The sequence below is a fragment of the Macadamia integrifolia genome, chromosome 12 (genome assembly GCF_013358625.1).
Source record: "Macadamia integrifolia cultivar HAES 741 chromosome 12, SCU_Mint_v3, whole genome shotgun sequence".
Taxonomy (NCBI): domain Eukaryota; kingdom Viridiplantae; phylum Streptophyta; class Magnoliopsida; order Proteales; family Proteaceae; genus Macadamia; species Macadamia integrifolia.
In genome coordinates this window covers 29,428,137-29,439,578 of record NC_056568.1, presented here as the reverse complement: position 1 = coordinate 29,439,578, position 11,442 = coordinate 29,428,137, and the positions used below count along the sequence as shown (strand labels likewise).

General features: G+C 37.4%; 1 protein-coding gene across 1 annotated transcript; it reads left to right on the top strand.

The window, feature by feature from the left end:
- Positions 1-744: 744 nt before the first annotated feature.
- On the top strand, positions 745-11,036 carry LOC122058185 (CTP synthase). The gene is made up of 23 exons (XM_042620729.1): positions 745-1,159; positions 1,563-1,642; positions 2,518-2,604; positions 2,720-2,770; positions 2,877-2,994; positions 3,108-3,164; positions 4,032-4,096; positions 4,256-4,339; positions 4,873-4,923; positions 5,014-5,076; positions 5,233-5,279; positions 5,466-5,535; positions 5,620-5,682; positions 6,146-6,235; positions 6,321-6,359; positions 7,759-7,908; positions 8,026-8,103; positions 8,223-8,308; positions 9,505-9,553; positions 9,666-9,746; positions 9,842-9,935; positions 10,481-10,591; positions 10,697-11,036. Exons 1-22 carry the CDS (start codon positions 1,042-1,044, stop codon positions 10,543-10,545), a joined length of 1,686 nt encoding a protein of 561 aa, XP_042476663.1. The 5' UTR covers positions 745-1,041; the 3' UTR covers positions 10,546-10,591; positions 10,697-11,036.
- Positions 11,037-11,442: the final 406 nt, after the last annotated feature.

The following is an 11,442-nucleotide window of genomic DNA, read 5'->3' as shown; positions in this document are numbered from 1 at the left end:
CCAAGTTCCAGTCATTCAAACTCGCAATCAAAAAATGAAATATTGAGGGTCATATTCAATAGATTAAGAAATTTTCTCTTCACCATGAGTGAAAAGAAACACAATCCACCATTTAACCGAAAAATAAACCAACAAGACATTCGAACTTTGAACCTAAGGATTTTCCTTACAAGCTACCTCATCAAAAGCATTATTTAATATTTTTTTACATACATTTGAAGAGAGAGAGAAAAAAAAAAAGAGGATATAATTCCACTCAGAACATATATTTCATGAGCTTCATATAGCAAATATCCAATCATGAATCATTATTTCAAAAATTGAAATTGGATAAGTCAAATTGGCCAATTTGAATTGGAATTGATACCAATCCTAAATATGGATGTTCCAATCATGCTAATTCTAAGGTTTTTGGGACCAAATGTTATGTTTTCAGATATAAGGAGCTTATTCTAAGATTTTTGCGAGCAATTCCACCCCTTTTGATCCGAATCAAATTGATAGGAACTGATTCAACCCTGATCCGAGCTTAAAATCCGTACCAAAATAAATTGTAAAGCCAAATCGTAACCCTACGAAATATCTTAAAAAAAAAAAAAAAAAAAAAAAAAAACAAGGGTTTGATACCATCTTCCATATCTCACACTAAAGCACAGTTTCTCTCTTTTTGTTCCATAGCTACGTAAGTGGTATGTATTGAATTAAAACAATACAAAAATTCATAGGTCCCTACCTCATCACCAATCTCCCATAGTGCCACGTTATGATATACATGAAAAATGGAGGATCGTATTATGGATATCATATATTGCATTGTAGATGTCGTCGGGGTTACAAAATACGAAAGCGACTCGCTATTCGCTAACCGACCGAGCGGGCGGGCGGGCGGCGGCGTCTTCTCTGTTTCCCGCTCGGACATTGATGCAAACAGTTGGTGTGCACGGTTGTCGTGCTTATTAAGCGATTTTGCAAAGTGAAATGCACAAATTGAGTTACTCATTCACAGTCTCATAGTGAGAGAGAGAGAGAGAGAGTGTGAGAATGAAGTACGTTCTGGTCACAGGAGGCGTCGTCAGTGGGCTCGGCAAGGGAGTCACTGCGAGCAGTATTGGTGTCGTTCTCAAAGCTTGTGGTCTTCGTGTTACCTCCATCAAGATCGGTTCGTTCTTTTCTTCCTTATTGGTTGTCCTTGCCTTTTTTTTTTGGTTTTAATGCGTGTTCATTCATTCTGGTTTTTAATGGTTTTAGTGTCCTTTTCCCCTTTTTTTGGATTTTAGCTCGAGTGTAAGTTTCTGGAGTTTTTACTTAATCCCTTATTTTTATGATTTTAGTTGTTTCAGTTTGGCGTAAGATGTTTGTTTCTTGTTGTTGTTCTGATTCTATGGCCGACCGAAAAAACCTTTTTCAATATTTTCTATGTGACTTTTGGGTTTCCCATGGAGATATAGATGTTTTGGCCTTTTGGGTTTGTGGTTTTTCTTCTTCTACTTATTAAACTCACTGTAATATTTTCAATCTGATTGATGTTACTTCTTTTTTTTTTTTTTTTGCTGTAATTGCAGATCCTTACTTGAATACGGATGCCGGCACCATGTCGCCGTTTGAACATGGAGAGGTGTTTGTTCTTGATGATGGTGGAGAGGTTTGCTTTCTTCTTCTTCTGTATATATTTTTTATTACTATTGAAGTTAATGAACGAATTCTAGGCTGGAAATTTGGTCATTGGTTAGCTATACCAATGCAATCTATCTTTCTATCTTGCTCTTTAAAGTGTAAACAATTCTCAATAAAGTTATGGTGGATTTTTTTCTTGTTTTGGTTGTATATCAGTAACCGTAGTACATAACTTTTGTTGTTAGCTATCCTTCTCATTTGTCATCTTCCCCACCCCCTTCCCTTTTTCTTTCTGTTTTTTGGGTAAACTTCCTCTGATTTTTAACTTTCCTTCTTTGATCATCTTTGACCAATTTAATCTTCGATTAGCTAAGTTAATGATGACAGAACCCACACACTGGTGGGACCCATTGGTGTAGGATGATCTGCCACCCCCAACTTATAAGTGGAGGGCCTCTGGCTGCTCCATTTGACAATAATTGTTATTCTCTTTAGCTCTTTCACAATGCGTGTTCCTGTTTAAGCAAGAGCCATAAGTGTTTTGGGCTACTCCCAAGTGTCAGATTCATGATCAATTGATCATAACCTTAACATCAAAGCAGTTGATACTTGGATAATCCTATTCATACTTTTTTTCCCCTTGGGATGAATAATGATTTTGCTGCATTGAAGGAGGGGAGTTAAATAAATAAAAAAAAATACATGCAAAGCTGTAGAAAACATATCATTCCATTGTGTTACAGAATATTTTTTGTAACGAGGTATTTATCACACTGGGGTACATCATGTTATAGTTGTCTTAATGTCCGTTTGCAAGTTTATCTAATGAAACTTTACTAGAACAACTTCTCCACTATAATGAAATGTTAGCAGATTAACATATGTGTTGTGCTTTTTGAAAAGGTTGATCTGGATCTTGGAAATTATGAGCGCTTCTTAGATGTGACCCTTACAAGAGACAATAACATTACCACGGGAAAAATTTATCAGGTTTTTAAATTTATTTCATGTGATTTTATTTAAATTTTTAAAGCCAACTTTTAAGTCTTCTATAAATTCTCTTGACATAGTCTAATCTCTCTCTCTTTTTCCCCCATGGCTCTAGTCTGTCCTTGAGAAGGAAAGAAGAGGCGATTATCTAGGGAAAACTGTTCAGGTGTGTTTTATAGGATGTTATCTATTTTTTTCTTGCACAAAGATCTGCAGCTGACCGAAGCAGCCCAAGGGTAGTCTTGTAACCGTTGTAGTCAAATGTATCACAGGTGGTTCCACATATCACAGATGCCATAAAGAACTGGATTGAATCTGTGTCTGCCATTCCTGTTGATGGAAAAGAGGGCCCAGCAGATTTTTGTGTGATAGAGTTGGGAGGGACTGTAGGTAAATCTACCGAACACAAAGAGCTGTTATATTCTCTACTGTACTGCAACCTTTGGTTTTATGTCCTCTAAAATATATGTTATAGTTAACAACCTTATTCTTGTTTGAACCAGGTGACATCGAATCAATGCCATTTATCGAGGCTTTGCGACAATTGTCTTTCTCAGTTGGTCTGCTTTCATTTTCCTCTCCTTGGAACTTGTAGAAAACCCTCACAAAAGAATTCAGTTAAAAAATATTAATTTCTTTGTTAGTTAAAACCATGGAAGTAAAATCCATCTCTTCTTTTTTTTTCCCTCTGCATTCCAATTGCATAGCATGCAAATTAACATGAGAACCCTACAATAACAACACTGGGACATCCCACCTAAAAGCGGTGGGCTACATCGATCTTTGCTCTCGAAACAACTCTGTTTTAGGTCATACTAGAATCAAGACCTAGCTTCTGCATGTCTTTCCTTACAACATCACCTATGGTCATTTTAGGCCTGCACCTAGCTTTTTTATCTCCTTCCATCTGGATTTGACCATTCCTCCTTACTGGGGCATCCCAAAGCCTCCGTTGACATGGCCATACCACCTTAAACAACATTCTAGGAGTTTGTCTTGAATCAGGGCAACTCCCAAACATGAGAACCCTGATATTCATATTTTACGTGTTATCAAGTACCTTGAAGAAAAACTGTGTCCTAATCTTTCCTAGAGTTTTCTGGTAATTTTAGCATGCTAATGGCATATTAAAATTACATTTTAGGGTTCTTTGGTGATTGTTTTGTTGTTTTGCATTCTTCAACGACTGGGAAGGGGTAAAGATCAGCCTTGGCCTTCTATAGGTCTGATGGATATCTAGATTATAATATATTTTTGGATATGTTCTCTTGTCCAAGTACTAAAACCACTTAGTCTTGGCCAGCTCTTGTTTGTTAAGACCTGGTTATTGGACATGGAGACAATATTAGGTTGTGAGGGGTTGGAGTCTTTTTGATAATTTTGCTAAAATGTGATATGTGCTTAATCTTATTTTTTATTCCATGCAGGGCAAGACAACTTTTGTCTCATTCATGTGAGCCTTATTCCAGTTTTGGGTGTGGTTGGTGAGCAAGTAATTCTCTATACCTATCATCTTTGCTTAATGAAATCTGAGATGCATGCTAGTTTTCAATGCGTATTCACAAATGGATATGTAGTCAATAGGTCAGTTGTTTGTAAGCTTACTTTTTCCCCAGATGTTGTGGTCTCATTTGTGCTTCTAAATTTACAGAAAACTAAGCCAACCCAACATAGCGTACGAGAATTGAGGGCATTAGGCTTGACTCCTCACCTTTTAGCATGTCGATCAGCTCAGGTACTTTCTCATTGTTCTACCTATGAGCATGTATTGAATTAAAAGGAATGGAACAGATTCGCCTAAGAAAGATTTTAGGCAAGACTTATCTAAGTCAGTTGTTTACAATGCTTAAATCTTTAATCTTCTTGGTGCAAATATGATGGCTTGCACTGAAATCAGAGGATTCTAGTACAGTTTGGGGGTTGTCAATATAACTTGAAAACATCATGTGGATGTTATGGTGATGATGTGATGTGCTCATCTGGCTTTGTGCACTAATACTGGATATTTATAACTTGGTTCAATTTGCAGCATCTGTGCCACTTGCACAATTTTTCATTATTCAAGTATTTCTGTCAACTTAATGAGTTAATGGGCAGGTCAAATATAACCTGATTCATTTCTGTTTTTGTGAAAATTTTGATGTAGTTTCAGAATATTCCTTGAAAATTTTAGTGTTTTAGATTTGATCCATCAATTTTTGCTTTGTACTTTTGCTCAGATGTCAAGAACTTAAGGATTATACACAATTCTTTCTGGTTATTTTGCAGCCTTTGTTGGAAAATACGAAGGAGAAACTTTCACAGTTTTGCCATGTCCCAGTGAGTGGTTAATGCTGAAGTTTGCATTACGAGTTATGCAATGAAATCATTCTTACTAGATTTTGTTTTTCTCTTTATGTTTTATCGTAGGCTGGGAATATTCTCAATATTCATGATGTTCCAAACATCTGGCATGTTCCTCTATTACTTCAGGTTATTTCGATTGCAATACTTTTGACTACCTGAAACTTGACTCTCTCTCTCTCTCTCTCTCTCTCTCTCTCTCTCTCTCTCTCTCTCTCTCTCTCTCTCTCTCTCTCATTATATTCAACAAATCTAAATGCTCTGTCTGAATCTACCTTGTTCCAGAATCAAAATGCTCACTATGCGATTCTTAAACAGCTGAACTGTCTTAAGTGAGTAATATTTCTATTCTAGTTATCCAATTTAGAAGCTTAAGCTTTGATATCAAAACCCAGCTGAGCAAGTTTAAAATTCCTAGCTAAACAATCAGTTGACGTTATCATGTGATTATGGCTGAACCTTTACATAATGCATGTACTTGATTTGCTACCTTACTGCTATGAGATTTCCCCTTTCAGCACTGCTACAGCTCCTGATTTACAAGAGTGGACGAAGAGAGCAGAGACATATGATAATCTCACGAACTCTGTTAGTATTGTCAGCATTCATTCTCCTCATTTGAAGATTTGCCTTCCTGTTAATGATTCATGAAATAATGCTTTATTGGTGCAGGTAAGAATTGCAATGGTTGGCAAATATATTGGCCTAACGGATTCATATTTGTCTGTTGTGAAGGTGTGTTAATGGCCTTAATTTCTCCTTACTGCTTGAGTGAGGAAAGAGAGTAGTGCAGGAAATCAATTGGAAGGGTGCAAGTTTTGGTTATTAATTCAGTTGTTATTCTTTATTCAATCAAATTTTTGAGGATTGAATGTCCAATAACTACAAGTCTTTTACAGATACACCTTTTTTTTTTAGCCAGAGATACATATGTTGTTAAGTTTCTATGTGTTGCATATGGTTGATCTGGGTATGGATCAGAAAGAAGTTAAAAAGTATGATTAATATGGCACAAACTTCAAAAGGAGTGTCTACCTGACTTCTTTATATTTTTCTTTCGCTGCAATATGAACAATTTCATGTGGATCTTTTTCTGAAACAGTGGTTTTAGCGTAAATTACTGGTTTAAAGTGTTGAAGGGGCTTAGATGCATGGATAAACCCAGTGAGCTATAATTTCCCTTTAATTTATGTTGCAGGCGCTCCTGCATGCCTGCATTTCATGCTCTTTGAAGCCATCAGTTGATTGGATTGCGGCTTCTGACCTTGAAGATGAAAGTTCAAAATTGGTATGGGCACAAGTCTACACACTGATATGTATTGTATTTATTCTGATGATCATGCTTTATCTTAAGCACTGGTTTCCTTATACAGACACCAGAAGCTCATGCTGCTGCATGGGAGACTCTAAAGGTATGCTTTACATTTGAGTATGTTCTATTCCATTCCTGTTTTTGTCTTCTTGCTTGCATATTCCAAGTGATCTTCTTTAATGAAGTGGACTAATGTGTATTGGACATTACTATTGTTTGTTGGATGCTATATATATGCCCCGCTGAGTCTGATTAGACTGCGTACTAGTATGTGGTAACAGTATGTTTGCCGGTCAGCAGGTGCGTGATGTTCTTTGAATATTTCGTTTAAAAAAAAAGACGTGTAGTTTTCTTATTCTACACCATTTCTAGTGATGGGCAGGGTGGGTCTGTGTTCCCGCTTGCATGCATCTTAACAACATAAATGAATCTAGATCATCCAAATTGGAAGCAACTACAATTTCAGAAGTTTTGGGTTTTGGGTTTTGCAAAAGCCAAATAAGCTCTAGTGTTACTGCAGTATTGAAGCTGATTATGTTAGATTTCAGAAAAATAGTTCAGATCAGTTGATAAGTATGGAGACTAAAGGATTAAGAAAATTTGGATTCGGCTAGAAAATCCTGGTGGCGGAGCTGATTAATTGTTATGCCATGTGGGATGGCTTTATTGAGGCTCTTCTGTTTGTTATAAGTTTTCCAGAGGTTTTATTGGTAAAATTGATGCAGACCCGTAATTTCTTGTATTTTCTGGCTAGTGGCATTGATGCAATATTTTTCTCATGGGTGATGGGTTAGCAGTTAGCGGTTAGTGGTTAGTGGGTGAAGATGGGTTTCAAACCCAGGGTAATTGCACTGTGTTTCATGAGTATTCACCTAGAATGCAAACTCCAAAGAGGGAGTTGTTTACTCCTAAAACAGTGCAACATCATGACTGAACACTTTGATAGGCTAGTCTGATGGATTCCTTTCATCTAGTTTACTTTTGGGGGACGGGGGGTCGATGGGTGGATGGGGGTTTACTTTACTCCTTTGTCTCCTCTTGATAAGTTGAATAATTATCATCCAGAAATTCAGTACACTGTATAGGAGCCCCAAAAACACAGCTGTTCCTTGATTTTCTTTGTAACTCTATATACTGATTTCAAGCTTTTGGATTATTCTCAAGCATCCTCTTTTTCCTTTCTATCTAGCACAAAGCTGCTAGTAAATTCTCCTTAACTTGCTTAATTGCTCAATGCTATGATTTTCTGTGATCAACTGTAAGGATGTGATGTAGTGATCTTGACCAAATGAGGAATTGGACCTACAGTGATTCTCCTTTTAATCCGGACTCGCTCAGTCCTCTTGTCATGAAAATTAGCGTACCATATTGTGGTAATTTTCAAGATCTAGCGTGTGCATATGATTCTGTCTGCTGAATATATAAAGGGAAAGTGTTTTCTGCGGGGGAGTATGGTTTATCCTACATAAAACTGTTATTGAAATGATCGAAATTTGCAGACTGCAGCATGTGTCTTGGTTCCTGGTGGATTTGGAGATCGTGGCATCAAAGGAATGATACTGGCTGCAAAATATGCGAGAGAGAATCGTGTTCCCTATCTTGGGATTTGCTTGGGAATGCAGATTTCTGTCATTGAGTTTGCTAGATCTGTCCGTACTCTACAACCTTATAGAAATTGTAGCGTTATTTATGACACCTTTGTGTTATCAATAATACTTGTTATTCTCCTTTTCCCCCCTTCTTCCTTGGGCTGTGAACATGGTTAGGTTTTGTGTTTGAGCAAAGCAAACAGCACAGAATTTGATGAGAGCACACCTGATCCTGTTGTAATTTTCATGCCAGAGGTATGAAATAAATACCATTCTTCTTTTTGTGTTGTCTTACAAATTTTGGGGTGGTTTTCTTTTGGAATAAAATAATTTTATCTAATCTGTTTCTTTTTGCATTTCAACTTCCCATGCAGGGCTCCAGGACACATATGGGAAGTACAATGAGACTAGGATCTCGAAGAACATTTTTCCAGACTCCTGACTGTATTACTTCTAAGCTGTATGGAACAGATTTGATCTTTTTTTTTTCCCAGTTTAGAAATTCTCACACACATCCCACTCACTACAACAGGGAAACCAGTACCATTTTAGTCAAATACACAAGTTCGGTTGAGCATTATCATATTAATGCATGTAGGATACATGATCACTGTAGGCTTTCACAAATTGTTCATGCAGTTCCCTGTTCACTGGAATTTTTCTGCTTGTGCTTTTTTCATTACTGAAGTCATTATTCATTAGAACAAATATATGGTGAATGCAAGGTTCAAAATTTCAGGTCGAAACCAGGGTTTTTTTTTGTGGGCTAATTCTAGAAATTTGGGTCGAAAAATCTGAAACTAGGGTAAAAAATTCCAAAACCTGGTAATATCGGGGTGTGACGAAACTATCGAAATTTGCGAAATTTTGGAAACCTAGAACTATGGATGAATGTACAGAATATCATTTATATAGATTAGAATAGTTGAATCATCTGACCCGACATTAATCCTGGAACCTTTCGTGCGAACTTGTGGGGTCTTTGGGGCCAAGCTCCATCGACATATATGCCACCTTTTTTTTTCCCGGTTGAATAAACAATTATTAAAACAGCTGCAAGATCAGCAACAAAAAAAAAGATCAAACAAAATACAGGGCCCAAAACTGCGATACAAAAACCAACGAAACAAGGCTGGAAGGAGGAACAAAAGGACAAACAAAACAAAAACCACAAACCAAAGATCACTGGCCAACAACCCTGAACCCAAGAAAGAGAACACTCAGGGTGGGTGGAAATAAACTGCAGGGGGACATCTCAGGTTGAAGTAATCAACCTATTTCTCTCTCTCTCTCTCTCTCTCTCTCTCTCTCTCCTTACAAGTGGCAAGGATAGTGAGAGCCTTATGCTGACCCTCAGAGCTGGTAAGGACCATATTTGCTGGTAGGTGCGCGACAAATTTTCCCATCTCCTCATGTTCCTCCCACCAAATATGATAAATGGTAGCACAAAATATGATATATGCCACACGTTATCATTATGTTGGTGGACTTTAATCAATAATTCCCTCAAAAGTTCCGCTGTGTTTTTTATTCTTGGTTCTTGGAAATTGTTTGCATAAGCTTTCATTCACAAAACATAAGCAAGATCCAATTTTCATGCCATGCCTAAATGAGTTTCTGTTCTTTTTCCCTTTCTTATTTGACATGTATATGTAGATACCATCATTCCGAGTATGTGGACGAGCGTCACCGGCATAGATATGAGGTTAGTCTTGAAGTTTGACTGAGTGGAATGATATATTGAAAGATTGATGGAGATGGATTCAGCCGTACATATTAGCATGCTCATTCAACTATTAAAAAACACTGTGATGTAGGTAAACCCTGATGTAGTTGACAAGCTAGAAGAAGCTGGCCTAAAATTTGTAGGAAAGGATGACAGTGGAAAGAGAATGGAGGTAGGTGTTCATCTGTTAAACTTGAGAAAAATTATTCTGTGAACTCCATGGTATCATAGAAATGTAAATTTTTTTTCCTGTTACGTTTTCTGCAGATTTTAGAACTTCCAAGTCATCCATTCTATGTGGGAGTGCAGTTTCATCCAGAATTCAAGTCACGACCTGGGCGGCCTTCTGCTCCATTTCTAGGTATCATTTAGTTCAGGATCTGGAACTTCTAATTATTGAAGCACCTAATATCTTTTAAATTCTCATTAAAAACAAGCTATCTATGGGAAATAGACTAGGAGGTTATATAATATTGGGGAAAAGAATGCTCCCCGGTTGTGTGTAGGGGCCAATGAGGGGGTGCACATGGGCATCAACAGGGGTGGGGGCATCATTCTGCCGCCCTTTGTGTCTGGTCGCAGGGGCTGTGGGACCAGGGAGTGTCATTTCCCCTATAATATTTTACCCTTTTAGTATTATTTACCAACCTTCTTAATACTTGACTTTTAACCATGTTGCATCTTCTTTGTTCAGAGGTTTATTACTAGGGAAAAACTAATTTGAACGGGCCTAACTTTGCTAAGCCCGTCTTCATTGTTCCACTTGGAATGATGATGTGGTAATTCAGACCATCAGATAGATAGTACATGGTCTTGATTAACCACGTGTCAAATTTCAGAGCCTAGCTCAATCAAACATCTTCCATGTATCTAAGTTTTTTCCAAATGACTATGTTTCGTTTTTAGGTCTCATACTGGCAGCAACAGGACAGTTGGAAGCATATATTAACAAGTATCAAAACGGAAGTTAACATAAACTTGGTGCTCTCTCACTATCTAGCTCATTCTTTAGAAGAGGTAATGAGTTTGTTTACTTATTGACTAGTTCTAGAAAATTCTCTTAGAAACTAGTTCTGGAAAACTCTCTTGAATATAAGAACCTACACTTTGTCATCTGTGTAGAAAATCACATCGAAGACATACAGCTAGGCATATGCAGAGTAAGGCATATGGAACTCAACTATAAAAGGTGGAAAATGGGTCCTTAAGGAGGTTGAATGCCAAACTACATGCGCTATGTACTTTCCTCTGCACCAAGTTACTACCTTACTCTGATTCTAATTTTTGGATTGGCATGATTAAACATCACCCTTTTGATTCCTTCTATTTGGACACAACTTGTCTGCGAAAGAAAATTTTGGGATTGTGTTAAAAGTATTTGCTATACAGCTACTGGTAGGAACTGAATAGTTCCACATTTTTTGAGTTATATCAATAGCCAACAATATCTGGCCTTTGTTTCCTTCTTTTATTGCTTTTTATCTGGCTTGTCTGCACATGAGAACTTTCATGCAGGAGCAGATTAATCAAGTCCTTTTCTCTGAGTACTGTTGGGAAACCAAATTTCTCCCATGATAAAAATTGACCCAACTTTCATCAGGAAAAAGTGCCAAATTCATTGAAGTAAGTCGACCAATGAAATGCATACAAGAGGAAAACAGGAGAAGAGAAAAGAGATTAAGAAACTTCAACCACCCGTGTAGAGGTCAGAACCACCTATCAATGAACATCATCTCTTGAAACTAGAAACACCAAGGAGAAAATGTCCTTAACAAAAATTGCGTAGCGCAGTTGTTGGTGAGGTTGTGGTGTGATAAATCTACGACTATACTCATCAAGAGGTCTCGAGTTTGAGTCTCATGGCTGTT